The sequence below is a fragment of the Mizuhopecten yessoensis genome, unplaced genomic scaffold (genome assembly GCF_002113885.1).
Source record: "Mizuhopecten yessoensis strain PY_sf001 unplaced genomic scaffold, ASM211388v2 scaffold6683, whole genome shotgun sequence".
NCBI lineage: Eukaryota > Metazoa > Mollusca > Bivalvia > Pectinida > Pectinidae > Mizuhopecten > Mizuhopecten yessoensis.
Genome location: NW_018406672.1, coordinates 1,906,201 through 1,922,049, shown reverse-complemented (window position 1 = coordinate 1,922,049; position 15,849 = coordinate 1,906,201). Strand labels below are relative to the sequence as shown.

General features: G+C 35.7%; 2 protein-coding genes across 2 annotated transcripts in view; one reads left to right on the top strand and one right to left on the bottom strand.

The window, feature by feature from the left end:
• Nucleotides 1–806: 806 nt before the first annotated feature.
• The window catches only part of LOC110452435 (ankyrin repeat domain-containing protein 50-like), a 198,611-nt gene continuing 183,568 nt past the window's right edge, over nucleotides 807–15,849 (top strand). The window contains exons 1-3 of the mRNA XM_021500964.1: nucleotides 807–894; nucleotides 3,101–3,144; nucleotides 3,621–3,694. The gene's annotated coding sequence lies outside the window, so the exon portion shown is untranslated. The remainder of the gene's footprint in view (nucleotides 895–3,100; nucleotides 3,145–3,620; nucleotides 3,695–15,849) is intronic.
• The window catches only part of LOC110452439 (pirin-like), a 16,886-nt gene continuing 7,636 nt past the window's right edge, over nucleotides 6,600–15,849 (bottom strand). Inside the window, exons 5-9 of the mRNA XM_021500972.1 lie at nucleotides 15,239–15,445; nucleotides 14,139–14,268; nucleotides 12,693–12,778; nucleotides 11,946–12,012; nucleotides 6,600–11,115 (exon numbers count right to left, since the gene is read on the bottom strand). Of these exons, the coding sequence (XP_021356647.1) occupies nucleotides 10,997–11,115; nucleotides 11,946–12,012; nucleotides 12,693–12,778; nucleotides 14,139–14,268; nucleotides 15,239–15,445 (609 nt within the window). The 3' untranslated portion in view covers nucleotides 6,600–10,996. The remainder of the gene's footprint in view (nucleotides 11,116–11,945; nucleotides 12,013–12,692; nucleotides 12,779–14,138; nucleotides 14,269–15,238; nucleotides 15,446–15,849) is intronic.

Sequence of the window (15,849 nt, the reverse complement as noted above, 5' to 3'; positions counted from 1 at the left end):
TTTTACATAAAGCATGCATGTCGTACCAGATTTCCCGCGACGGCCTTCCACTATCATGTGAGTTAAGAAGTCGTCTCGTGCTCCGCTAGTTTTCATATCATAAAATAACAAAGGTTTCGAATTCACATAAAGTACACTGAGAAATGTATTAAGATATATTTCTAAAACACACAAAAATTACACAGAACGTTTATTTACACTTGTACCGTTCTTCTCTCGACACACATTTGTTATAATATTATTTTTTATACCCCTGGGTTATATCTGTTAAATGCAATATATTTACTATTGGTTTCTTGCAAATAATTTGTCAAAAATGAAAAAGAATGGTTTTGTGACGCTCGAGTGCCACGGAATTCATGCTGGGGTTCATACAGGTTGTAGACTAAAACGGTTGGTATTTCTAGCCCATATACATATACGTACGCGTGTTACCACCATTATTAGGGGTGGCGTTTTTACCGAAAATTGATCTAAACCCCTAAAACGTGAAAAATTACTGTAAACACCTTAGTTTAGGTCCAAATATCATGAGGTGTAACAAAATTATCAGGTCCGCCTGTGATTTCTAGTAGAAAAGACACTGATTTAGGTGTTTGTTCACTAAATAATCCCATATAAAATGTCCATCAGCAGATCTCTAGAGGTACATGTTCGTTCAATGATTGATTGATTGATTGATATGTTTTACGTCCGCTTCACTACCGCGTATTTCGGTTATCCAGCAGACGAAAACCCCTCGTTCTCGGCGTCATTGAATTTAATGGAAAACTGATGAGTTCGTGCTAACCTTTAGACCAATGAAAATTCACTTGGTCACATGCACATAAAACAAGCTCGAGCTTCGCGTTACAACTTCCCGTGCTTTCAACTCTCATGGACTGACATTATAGGGTAAGTTTAATATATTTTCTACATTATGGCAAAATATGCGTCGATCACGTTGTTAAATTGATACTGACCTATACATTATATCTATGGTTTCTGATATTGATTGCCTTTTTATGCATCTTTTGGCGAATTATCACTTTTTTTGTGTGTGTGAACACGGAATTAGATAGATGCTATCTAAGTCCGTGGTGTGACCAATTATCGTGCACATCAAAGTATATGATCTATTATATAATTAATATTAGGCCTATATAGACGTATATATAGCTTTTGTAATTATAAGACGCCATAAATGTACAACCGATTTTTAGCTCACCTGGCCCGTCAACTTTTTTCTTTTGAACGACTTTTTCTGAAGAACTGTGGGACCTAGGGTCATGATATATGGCCAGTAGCTAGGTACCTGGGGTTAAGTGCTGTAAAGTTTCCTCATTAAAATGACATTGACCTAGTTTCAAGGTCACAGGGGTCACGTATGTAAAAAACTTCAAACAACAATATCCTAAGAACCATTTGGACTAAAGTCATAATACTTTGGTATGTTATGTAGATCTGCTGTGTTGTGTAAATCGTTTTTTTTGTATAACAGCATTAAGGTCAAAGGTCAAATTGAAGTGCTAGTCGGGGTTCAACGGTGAACATGGGTTAAGAGCTTTAACAATTTTTTTCTCAAATTCCATACAAGGCCCAGGGTCATGATATTTAACCAGTAGGTACCTGGGATGGAATGCAATAAAGTTTCCTCATTAAATGACCTTGACCTAATTATAAAGTCACAGGGGTCAAATTTGTTAAAAACTTCAAACAACAATATCTTAAAACCATTCGCTAGAGTTATGATACTTGGGTATATTTTGTAGATCAGCAGTGTGATTTTTTTTCTTAATTACAGTAATGAGGTCAAACGTTAACTTTAAGTGCTAGCCGGAGTCAAAGGTCAACATAGGTTAAAAGATTTAAAATTCAAATTTCAAATTTCAAACAACAATATCTTAAGAACTGTTTAAGAGATGTTAAAAAGTCTTGTGTTCTAGTTACCGAATTCGGTCTGAAGTTACCTATATGTCAGTTTTATGTAACAAAAGATACAGGTGAGCAATACTGGGCCTCTTGTTTTTATACAAAAGACACTTGGACTAGTGCGAGAAGCTATGACGTCACATGAATAAAAACTTCAGTGTGACAAGTGTCCCCCTAATGTTGAGCATCATAAAGAAAGATACATTTGGTGAAAATCACAAATTTTCTTTTGAAATCTCAATCAACGACCATGGATCATTGATCGATCATAGCAGGAAAGGGAAATAAATTTACTTAAATTCGCTTAAATGGATAAAATGGATAAAAAATCTTCGATAAAGGCAGAAATGTTGTTTGAATGCAATTCACATTAAAACAAAACTTGTTCAGTTGGGTTATGAAAAGTTCTTTTTACACAACCAATAAGATTTTCTGTGTGACGTTTCGATGACTATAGTACGATATGTACACTGTCACCTTCATCAGACAAATGGCCAGTGAAGCGTATGCACACAAAGGTGTAAAATGTGTACGAGTTGTCCACGAAAATCGATGTTGATTCGGCTACGCTGTAAGCCTATGTACAATAGTTGTTATATATCTACCGAAATGACTCGATTCAGCTACGCTTTGTTTAATACTTGGTCATAGAGTCTTTATAATTATAGTCATAACATTTGGTAAACATTCCACAACTCCTTATACTACAGGTGTAGGATTTTACTTTGCCTCAACATGCATTTTCCTCCCAAAGTTATATATTAAATCAGCATGAGGTCAAGGATATTAAATTCAGGATCCTGCATCCACTTTAACTAGAGTTATAGCCCTTTGCAATTCTGATTTTTGTTCCCCCTCTGCTCTAGTATAACACTTCTTGTTTTTCAGAGGCTGTTTTAATAGATAACACTGCATTTTTTCCAAAGAATCTCTTTAAAATTTCTCAATTTAAATCATTAATAAATAAATAAATTTCATCTTATATCTAACATCTTAAATGAAAAATCTTTCTCATAAATAAGGATACTTAATCTTTAAGATCAGACTTTTAAAAAAAAGTCAATTATCAGTAAAATTTGGGAAACACTCCCATAAGTTTGGTTAACTGCAACACAAATTTTCCAATTCCAAAGTCACAGGCCCCATGAACTGACAAAATGTATTTGTAATTCTTCACTCTTCTTTACAGCATCGTCCATGAGAACTGCATGGGAAGTCCGCCAGCGGTTCTTGGTATGCATATATTAGTGTACATATCAATCCCACTTAACCTTGTGGATATTGATCCTTTTGAAAACTGTAATCATTTCTAGAAAATAATCTTAAGGTTCTTGATTCTAGTTAATAAAATTGATCGGTGATCATGTGGAAGAGACTTCATCACTGTTTACCAGATAAATAGCTGTTTTAAAGTTCTACAAAGTGAACTCACCTCTTTTGTTTGTCACTAGTTATTAAACTAATAGATAACATAAAAGAAACACTGATTTTAGTCAAATGTTTTTGATATACACTATATAAATTTAAAAAAAAAATCAATTAAAAAAGTTAATGATCATTACAAAAAATAAAAAATAAAAAGATTTATAATGCCAGTTTAATCTGATTTCACGATTCAAGTCTTTTTCAAGTGTAATCACCAACTGTTCAAATTTTTATTTTTCATTTTAAGGGAGATAATCATGCATATATGTTATTTGTATTTGCAGGATGGACATTTACATGTAGGTACAGCCGATCTGTGACCATGCAATGTCGAAGGCGTACTACCCCAGACCACCAGGTAAATATGTTTGATATTTACCAACTAACATTACCGTATTTTATGAAGTTGTATGTATCCTCAATTTCAATTCACTCTCCCTGATTAACATGTAGCAGCTATTTACCACAATTATTTGCATTAACAAGCATTTTGTGAAAATTCAATTCAAGATATGTTGACGCATTTCATGAGCAAACTTGCAACTAGCTATAGTTGCCTTATTTCATTCACTTGCAATTGTCTGTACATGTAAATGTATGTGTTAATTAATCTGTGGTACTATTCAAGCGTCCATGTGTATCAAGGGTTTCATTACATGTTTTATGCTTCATTGTGATCATGACTTAATATCTTTAGAAACATTTGTTTTGCATACAAATATGTATAGGTTATTATACTTCCGCTTCGACGAAGTCGGCGGTATATAGTGTATGGTTCGTCCGTCCGTCCATCCGAAAGGTTTCCGGAGCATATCTCCCGTACTTATTTCACATACGGTTATGAATCTCGTGACCTCTGACCTACATAATGTCGCCAGAAGGTTTTTGGAGCATATCTTCCATACTATTTCACCTACGGTTATGAATCTTGGTTTATTATGGGTACATGCATGGAAGGCAGTGTGTCGCATACCAAATGTAGGTCACTGTTACCTCAGACCTACATAATGTCGTCCATAAGGTTTCCGGAGCATATCTCCCGTACTATTTCACCTACGGTTATGAATCTTGGTTTGTGGGTACATGCATGGAAGGCAGTGTGTCGCATACCATATGTAGGTCACTGTGACCTCTGACTTACGCAACGTGTGACTTGCAGCATATAAACTCTTCACTTGATTCTTCCAATCCACATGCCCCTCGCTCCCACCAATTCCTGGTCAATCAAAGTGGGGGTATGGGGTTATTCACCAAGCCCCCCCCCCCCCCCCTTCAAGTTACATTAAGTTTATTCCTTTAATACTAAATCATTTTACTGTGCAAGATACTTGCAGATCTATTTCAAATGCCTTTTGTTTAATGATTACTTTTCTTATTCAAATTAACAAATATTGATTAATTTTGATGATTCACTGTTAAATGGTGATGTGTAATAAGGGTTAAGAAAAAATTCTAAGGTCAAGGTCACTGTTACTAAAAATAGACCGTGGAAGTTATGGTCCTAACCTTGGAATTCAAAAGACTAGTAAGAGAATCCCTCATGATCACCCCCTTGGGGCTGAGATAGGGGAATCTCAACCTGATGGGGGAAGATTCTCAAGTTACCAAACATAAGGCTTTGCCCTTCTGCTCCATATGATATGGTCTCTAAAATACAACTATAAACACAAGCTACATTTAACTGTATATTTTATTTAGCAACACAACAATAATAGTTAATCCTGTAACATATAAAGGTTACAAGTCCTTCTGAGGCTGCGACTTATAAGTACATGTCCTCGCATACAACAGGCGTCATGGCATTACACCAGTAAAACAATAGGGGGGCTGGCACGGGTAGGAATATACTAGCAACTATCATTACATGTGACAAACTCTAAACTCTAAAAAAATTAAAAAAATAGCCGATGAAACAATGCCATGTCTCAGGTTTTCTTTCAAAATGTCAAATCCGGTAAAGGTAGGTACACTGTGATTAGACAAAATGTAAAAACGAAAACATTTGTTTCCAGAAAGGGGCCGCGATTGCCAAGTGGTTAAGGCGTCTGATATTCTGCTACCACTAGCCCTCCAACACTGGGTCGCTGGTTCAAGACCTACGTGGGGCAGTCACCAGGAACTTACCGTAGGTCGGTGTTTTTTTCTCTGGGAACTCCGGCTTTCTCCACCACCAAAACCTGGCACGTCCTTAAATGATCATAGCTATTAATAGGACGTAAAACACTAACAAACCAAACCAAGTTTCCAGAAAAGCATATCGTTACAATGAACAATATCAAGGATGAAGACTTTACAAAGGGTTTGGACACTAGAAACCTGAAATACACATTATATTCAGCCTAATGGCAACACAAACATTAGCCGGAGATTCCTCTCGCCCTGATACAAGACTTTTAAGACATTTTAACAGATAGATGTATAGGGCTGTCACAATATATCGGAAAACAGGTATATCGCAATACACAGGTATATCGTATCGTACCACAATACAGAGATGAAATATTGCTGTATTGCAATATTTTTCAAAAGCATATTTTTATGTATCTGCTTGGTGTTTTAACTTTGCAAATTACTACAAATTCTAACAGATATATGCCAATAAGCATAAAGAAGGCTTTTAATAATTCAAATTTTGTAATCGATGGTTGGTTTGACAAAAATCTTAAATCTATGTAATCCATATTATATTATATATGATTAAGTTTGATAACATTCTGACAACAACTTATTATAAAATTGAGCACATCCTTCCTATGCCAATATATCGGGATACACTCTTGGCATATTATGACACCCATAGATAGTCTGGTGTCGGTGCCAGAGGAAACGTGGGCTATACAAACACAAAAAGCTAGCTAGGACTCCTAGAATTTCAGAGTATCATGAACGGTTATAATTAGCATTATGCACAGACAGCGACTTGTTGTAGCTGTATACTGGCTACACAAGCTTAAACAAAAATGTACGCAGTTAAAAATAGAAAGAAAAAACATGACATGGGAAATGCATTACAAAGACATCTTATAAATAAAAAATTGTAAAATTCATAACAAAAATAATAATAAAAGTTGCAGACCTCGTTATCAATTGATTAATTCTCACTGCAATTAAGCTTTGCAAACTCTGAACATGAAATATCATGCAATAGTTGGTTGGTTTTAATATCATATTCAGGAAATGCATTAATGTTGTCTGGTATATATTTTGTAATAGTAAAACTTGTACAAATGTATGGAATTAAAAATATTAAACGATTGTGCATATTTTTTTTTAAATGCTTTTTTTGTATTTTGTACGGTGCAGCATCCTTAACGAACGATATAATTTCACAAAAACAATTCATATTTTTTGCATGAAAATTTATAGATATATCTTTAATATACAGATTGTTGAACCGAGTAGTCCAATATAAGCTTAAGGATATATGCTACTTCATGCTTTTCATCTGTAATTTGTTTCAGAGTTATTTCCCTTGAAAAATTAATTATTAGCCTTATTTTCAATTATGTGAACAATACAAATGTATGTCATCTGCTATGCTTTTTGAAATTGTCTTCAAAAAAGATGTATTAACTTAATAACAAAATATTAAACATTGCTCAAACTGAAGTTTACAGGTATATTTGGTGGGACTTGTTTTGATTGGAGACTCAAGTCACTATAAGGTACACAAAGCCAACCTTTGCATACATCCTTCTTCACATCTTCACTCTGATATCAGGTTTTATATTTTAAACATAATCTCAGTCTTTTATTGATAAAAAGGTTTGCTCAAATTACTGAACAAAACGTATTTTCAAAATAATAAACAATAACCAAACTGTTCCATCAGTTGCTCTTAAAATGTAGATTGTATCTGATTATCGAATTGGCCGATCATTTACAACTATATTGAATATATCTGTAGTCACTTTGTCAATTACATAGCTTATGCCACCCGATACATTTCTATGTAGAGAAAAAAAATCAACAATAAAAAATTGATCCCTTTAAAAAAAATCCCAACTGTTCCACCCACAGTGTTCAAGAGGTGACAAAAGTAAAAATACAGAGAGAAACATACACTTAACTGTCAACTTGTACAAAACATGATTTTATATAAAAGTGTTATTAACCCTATTTCACCACTGCAGACCATAATGGACCTATCCATATCAATGCACGGTAGAGTTTATCAAAGTTACATAGGGATAAAAGGGTGAAGTTTTACAAACCTAATGCCTGTAGACCTACACGGCCATATACTTACTTCAAAAGTGCGAGTAGGCTACGGCCGATACACAGAATTATACATATAGCAGGATATTTCTGCGGTGACGATACTTTCGGGTCAATAAAGAGATCGTGAAAATAATGAGTCGTGATGATAAACTTCATAACCGTAATGGCGTCATGGAATAGCGCGTACGTGGTTGTGACGATTCATTTACATAAAGAGAAGTGATGTTTAAAATTAGGTTATATCGCACATCTAATACTTTTTCTGAAGATTTGTTAACAAATTACACTTACTTGTGGTTGCATGTTCAATAAGGCTCAATTTGACAGTGTATATGCTGAGTGCCCGTCTCGTGTTTAAACGCCATGAAACTAAAGTTACTTCACATGTCTACATTGCATTATAATCCTTGTAAATATAATTTTCGAGGTTTGGATCAAAATCTCGAAAATTTAAGCCCCCTTAAATGACCCATTATACGGTAGCTTTAAACTGATTCATCCCTGAAATTTCATAATGAACTATTCCAACCTCTGAATTAGAAGAGTTCAAATGTGTCTTCAGGGGTGAATGAGTTAAGGCCAAACTTGCTTCAAGAGTGTGAGTAAACTACACAGGGTGCTTTCTTCAAAAGTTTGAGTAGACTTCAGTCACTTCACAGGGTGCTTACTTCAAAAGTTTGAGAAGACTTCAGTCACTTCACAGGGTGCTTACTTCAAAAGTTTGAGTAGACTACAGCCACTACACAGGGTGCTTACTTCAAAAGTTTGACTAGACTACAGCTACTATACAGGGTGCTTACTTCAAAAAATTGAGTAGACTACAGCCACTACACAGGGTGCTTACTTCGAAAGTTTGAGTAGACTACAGCCACTACACAGGGTGCTTACCTTAAAAGTTTGAGTAGACTACAGCTACTACACAGGGTGCTTACTTCAAAAGTTTGAGCAGACTACAGCTACTATACAGGGTACTTACTTCAAAAGTTTGAGTAGACTACAGCTACTATACAGGGTGCTTACTTCAAAAAATTGAGTAGACTACAGCCACTACACAGGGTGCTTATTTCGAAAGTTTGAGTAGACTACAGCTACTATACAGGGTGCTTACTTCAAAAAATTGAGTAGACTACAGCCACTACACAGGGTGCTTATTTCGAAAGTTTGAGTAGACTACAGCTACTATACAGGGTGCTTACTTCAAAAGTTTGAGTAGACTTCAGTCACTTCACATGGTGCTTACTTCAAAAGTTTGAGTAGACTACAGCCACTACACAGGGTGCTTACTTCGAAAGTTTGAGTAGACTACAGCTACTATACAGGGTGCTTACTTCAAAAGTTTAAGTAGACAACAGCCACTACACAGGGTGCTTACTTCAAAAGTTTGAGTAGACTACAGCTACTATACAGGGTGCTTACTTCAAAAGTAGGCTACGACCACTACAGGGATAATTAGTTCAAAAGAGACCAACAGACTGAGCTAAGTACAAAATAAATCTAAAGGATTGATACAGCATCCTTCAAATACAAGGTTTTATATTTTGGCAAGAGTAAGGATAAACACCCACCTATACACTAAAGCTGCTGTGTGTATTACCTAATCTTTGACTAAGTCGGAAAAGGAAAACAAAAAATAATGCTATTTCTGACTTTGGCAAGTTGTGGATCATTTGAAAAAAACTACTGCCTGGTGAACATACACATAAGTACAAAAATCATGATATCATCACTTATGAAATCTAGATACTACAGCCTGCTGAAGCAGAATACAAGTCAATAAAATGGTTCACTAGCCAAATTATTTCCAACGATAGAAATCTTACAAAATTACACCATCATAAAGTTTGTACCATTGTAAAGTATAAATGTCAGTTTAGTTCCAATGATCTACAAAAAACGGAACCTGTGTAATCTGTAAACAGGGCCGCTTTCGTTAATCGCGATCCTAAAGGTTGTTTGTTTTTAAAGTAAAGTCGGACTAATTAATCTGATAATGTTTTCAGATGAGTCTTGACAAAGCATTGCAAGACCTGCATATACCCGAAAATGTTGCATTTTAAAACAGAAAAACCGAATGTTCGGCATAAACAAATAGGCCCTTGCTGGTTCATTCAGGGTAGGTATTAAAGGATCATGGCACCACACACAGAGATGGGGTGTCCCCACAAACAATGGAGGGCTACGACAGTTTTCTTTATACATTGCTATAAATAGAATTCATAAACCTACCAATTTGCACTTAAAAACATTGATAATTATACAACATTATATTATACCTTGTATACGGTGCCTTCTAAGCTCCAACGCGGGGTCACAGAGACAGATTTACAAAAGCTACACTTACGCATTTCAATACATGGGTCAAAGTCACAATTGAATGTTAATTACATAAATGTAGGGTGACAAATACCGTATACAGCTTTGAATTACCTCTGTGTTATTTTACACATTTTCTGCTTCTTTTTCCATATTAAGGATCAGACTCAAAGGTTTGAGTGCATATTGTCCTAGGAGGCGACATTAAAAAACAAAGTGTTTTGGTATTTTTCACTATAAGATAAAAACAGGAAATAATTTAGGGTAAGTTGAAACTAGCAAGGGCACACCTAATGAGTTTAGGTTTTGCTCCTGTGCTAGATAACTTGGTAGGGAATTCCAATTTACAATAGTCCTGGGGAAGAACGAGTGTTTATATATAGATTTTTGCTGGTGTGAATTTAGTTGATTCTGTGGGCCCCTCGTCTTCTCCTTTAGCTATCACTTGATGTTAAAAAGGAGGCTCAGGATGCTGTATAATTTTCATCATGAAATTAATATTCAAGCAGCGGAAACCGTGGTGTTTCCCGTTTTGGTTGAAACTGGTTTGAAAGCGACTGACCAGAGCATATCTATCTGACTACTTAGGGTATATGTGTCTGTGTAGGTCTCCGATTCAGTTTCAGAGTGTAATTTGCAGAGCAACAATATTTCTGAATTTTAAATTCACTCTTTGTCTTACTCAAAAACTATATTCTACAATAATGTCCAATAACATATAATATGCTCCATTTTTGATGGCCATATAAAAATTGAAACGCTATAAATTTCTCAGAATATTATCTACGTTTTGACACGTGACATATACCAAAAAACTAAATTTCTGGAACCTCAAAAAGACGTCATTGAAGCATTACACTTGATAGTTAATTACTTGTAACTGTGACATTGACCCATATGAAGGTTAACCCTTTCACCACTGTAGACCATAATAGACTCATCCCTATCAATGCATGGAAGAGTTTACTAAAGTTACATAGGGGTGAAAGGGTTAATTACCTTGTAGCACACTCATATAAGTCAACATTATATCATCCAACCCAGTACAGCATTCCGAAGCACATTCCACGTACATATCACGGTAATAATCCTTTCTAAACATTACACACTATCAAATGACGAAACGTCACCGATTTGTTAGATAGTCCGACTTCCAAGTTTTAGCGATCTCGAATCCTTTTTGTTTCAGCTTGTAGTCAAGAATGGCTTGCTGAATCTCATCTTCAGTATTCATCACAAATGGACCTAAAAATAAATCAAGACATGAATATCAATATTTATTGTGAAAACATCATTGGTCCTATAGTTTGTTTGTTTGTTTGTGATTTAAGACCTATTAACCATTTCACCATTAATGTAGACCATAATGGACTCATCCTGATAAATGCATGGTATAGTAGAGTCTACTAAAGTAACATAGGGGTGAAAGGATTAACAGCTATGGTCATCCATTCATTTTCAAGGTCCAGCCAGGGGAGACACTTTGTCTAGACGAACTAGAATAAGCGTTAAGCAGAAACAGAACAATATGTAACTGTAGATGTGTATAAAAGAATTAAACACTGACCGTGAAGGATTTACCGAGATGACATGGACATGGATAAATATGAGAATACTTGATAAGAACTGCGTAAGAGTTATCTCGCTTGTTATAAACGTACGGGGCATGACGTCATAATGCCAAATATGTTATTAATAGAATAGAGCCCCTCATTTTTAGTAATTTAGGGGTTATTTTTTTTTTTTTTCCTGAAGAAGCCTACCAAAGGGGGAAACCGGTCGACAGGTACTTAATAAATTGAAGAAACCTATCCTCATGCAGTTGTGATTGTTACCTTCTTCAAATCTTGATTATGTGATAAAAAGGATCTTACACTTGTTTTCATTTCATATCATATGAATTTATGAAACTTGGTCACAGATTTTTCATTTTAGCTTGCCAGATCTAGAGGCTCGCTTAATTTAAAACTTCTTAGATTCTTTTCATAAATCTCATATGAAATGGAAACTCATGTAAGATCCTATATATATATATAATAGATCAGTCTTTATTTCTCGTTTACAGTGACACTTACCGTGGGTAGCAACTGGTTCATTTAAAGGTTGACCACCTATTAACACAAAATGACATTCCTCTGGTCCCTGAAAAATAAAAAAATAAATACACAGGGCTGCACCACATAGCATCAAATCAACCTGAAACAAATCCTAAGTGACAAAATTTATTGCAGGTACATTTTTATCACTTCTTGTTGAAGTTAAGGTGAAAATATCCCGGCCAATCACAGGAGGTCACGTCCAATATAGATTTCTGATGGTGCATCAAGTAACACTTGGTACAAGTCGTGAGAGGAATTATTGGTTTAAATCTGTCTAGTGGAACTTAAAATGCAAATGTTGTATATGTGACAATGAAGAGAGATGACAGATCTATAGCACCAACATTATATTCAAATGAGTGTTCTGGACGGGATCAAAGCATGCATGCGCACAGGATCAACCAAATCAGTAATTATTTTGTTTGTATTAAAATAAATCATTAAACACAATTTGACTTTTAATACAACTTCGAATGAACAGTTGGGTTAAGTTGTTCAAAGTTTTAAGCATTTTTTGGTGTACACCCATGCAACCTTGAAAGTATAGGCCAAGGACATTCGCTTAAACAAATTTAATAGCACAAGTTAAAATTTGTGACATATCTTTACCTGGCACGTCATGACAGATGAACTAATAAATATGAAAATTTAAAAGTAAGACAGCACAAATACTCGCACAACTCTGATCACGAACCAGTTTAGTTTTACAGGGTCGAGATTTACCTTGTTTACAGCGACTAAGTTGTCGCCCTCCTCACTGAGAATGAGGGCATGATGTGGGCATCCCTCGGTCTGTTTCCCTTCAGGTCCTACATAAAAAAGAAACAATTGAAAATGTAAGTATAATGTTTGTAAATACAGTAAAACTCTTACAAATGCAGGAGTCTGGACAAAATAATTTTCCTGCTCAATCCTTTAGTCCCTATTACCATACAGTCAGAAAGTGTGATTTCAGGATTATCTAATAATTTAACAAGCTTCTGTTGTATTTGGGTTACAAGATTATTGTATTTTGTGTTGGCAAAATATTTTTTCCGTACAAAATTATAGTGGAAACCAACTATTTGAACAGATTAGGGATCACTGTCCAATTTCAGGCAAAAATTCTAAAAGATTCCCCTGAAAGTTTTCATACTGAACACTGTTGTTGATTTTGTTTTTGAACAGGCCCTACATTTTATATGTATCCATCTTCACATTGTTCATAAAAGATCAGCAAAATTTCTTTTTAGAAATGATTTATCATCATGGGGGAAGGAAATTTTCCCTTTCATAGTTACAGATTTTTGCAGTGTTACGCAGTGTTATGGGGATCCTTAAGTGTTTTTTATTTATATTACTTGGTAAACCAATAGTACATCATTGTTTGGTCATTTACCTTCAACTTTATACCTATCATATTCGGCAAATATATTAATATTTTTTTTCATCTTTTTGTGCAAGTGCAATAAACTTTCAATATACTTTATTTTGGGGAGTGTTAATTTCCAAATTTAAACCCCTTGCATTAACATTCTTACAGCAGACGTGTATTAGTAGAATTAGTGGTATTCATATACCACATACATAGAATCCAGTCTTTATTACCAAGTCTTCAAAGCACAGTAACAATACTGTTGTGGAGCCTAAAAACATTACCGGTCATATGTCTGAAATATCCTTGCCTTAACATGCAAACAACGGTTTCAATATTTTTTCATGAGATTTAGATAATACAACATACAAAGTAGGTGTCAATCTCTGAAACCCCCAGTGAGGGAGATCTCCCTCATTCCACATTTCCAATGAGGGACAAAATGCATGAAATGTGACTGAAATTGCTTTGCTCAATTTATCTCTCACCTTTTATGTATCAAAATAACTCCAAAGAGCATTCATTTGATTCAGACACACTTGTTATGATTATTACACACACCCTGCAGTAACCAGGAGTTCATTTGGCCACAGGATGTAGTTTTTGAGTTCGTGTGAGTTTGGACTTGAATGAGGGAGTTTCGAGGGAGATTGGTCAAAGTGATGGAGTCTCCCTCCTAAGGAGAGTTGAGCTATGATTTAACAAATAAAATGTTGAGGTTACCAGCCTGTTTTAATAGTTAATGTTTAAGTGTATGTTAGGTTGAGCCCAGGCAGAATTTCAGACTTTAAATGTAAAATGTAGCCGACACTTACCAAACGTGGCTTTACCGCTAAGTATATAAACAAAAGTATTCCAGCCCTTCTTGATTGGCTGAACCAGTTTGCCGTCTTTCTGCATCTTGAAGTCTAAATATATTGTTGGTGTCCTGGTCAGCATTGGTGACTAAAACAAAAAGAGTTACGTTCACAATCTAGTGGCCGTGACATTTCTTACGTTCACAATCTAGTGGCCGTGAAATTTCTTACGTTCACAATCTAGTGGCTGTGACATTTCTTACGTTCACAATCTAGTGGCCGTGACATTTCTTACGTTCACAATCTAGTGGCCGTGACATTTCTTCTAACAATTTGAAACAGTGAATTTGGTTTGTATGTTTTTTACATCCTATTAACAGCTATGGTGGTTTGGTGGTGGAGGAAAGCCAGAGTTCCCACAGAACAAACACCGACCTATGGCCAGTACATGTACCTGGCCACTGCCCCACGTAGGCTTCGAACCCGCGACCCAGTGGTGGAAGGCTAGTGGTAGCAGAATGTCGGACGCCTTAACTACTTGACCACCGCGGCCCCATTAAACAGTGAAGGGGATGAGATTTAGTAAAACTGACTTAACCATCATATTCTTCGTTCAGTAAAGAACTGAACCTTCCTTATTGATTACTAATGACTCACAGACCACACAATACAGCACTTTTCCCATTCCCACTCCTTCTAATCATTGTCGACAAAATGTTTAAGAATCTCCCTACAGAAAACCCTGGTGTTAAATAATTTATAGGCTTTGAATGAATCTAGGCCATTTTTGTGGCAGTTTTATTTTCCATTTTCCACAAACTGGTAGATCAGCAACTTTCATATAACAGCAAAACAGTATTACACCCACGTAGTAAAGAAACAAGGGATACCCAACAATCTGGAAACTGCAAATTCATCACAACAGAAAAAATCTGGATTTGTCTGAGTACATTTGCAATTTCAAAAATTTCAATGCATGTCAAACTGTTGGTAAGGATTTGACCAGATACAAACAAGTACAGTCGCAGACCTACATTATAGTGGGGAAAACAGTTTCTTCTTTCATGTGTAAATATAAATAGCAGGATATTGTACCCACTACTATCACACAAACTGACCTCAACACCCTGGGATTCCCCAGCGATGACCTTGACAGTGGTATTGTCCTTAGTGACCCGTGGAATGTCTTTGTCCAGGAGTTCCTGATAGGCTGGCTCAATCATCTTGTCCTTGCTGGCTAGATTAACCCACAGTTGTAGGCCATGCACCTCCTCGGTGCCGTGGGGCATCTCACAGTGGACAATCCCTCGACCAGCGGTCATCCACTTCAAAACAAATACACACCATGCACTTTACCTTAACATCATCCTGTTTGCTTTCGATAAAGTTCTTTAAGTTTCTTCTGTGAGCAGGAGTCATTTATGATCAGACAGGTTTTGCACTGGGAATAACTCTATTTTATGCAAAAATCTAATGCTGTTTGGTGCAGATTTAAAAAAACAAGAGGCCCAAGAGGGCCTGTATCGCTCACCTGAATATTTAAGCAGTCATAGCAAAATATTCTCATTAAATATTATATTGCACTAAAAATATTTCCCTCGCAAACTTTGTTGGCTCCATCTGTTGAAACTACCAGCAAAATATTATTACAAGATTCTACGCTTTTTGATTCTTCAGAAGTTGCTTGACATATTTTTCCCTGTGACCTTGTAAGTAGGTCAATGTCATT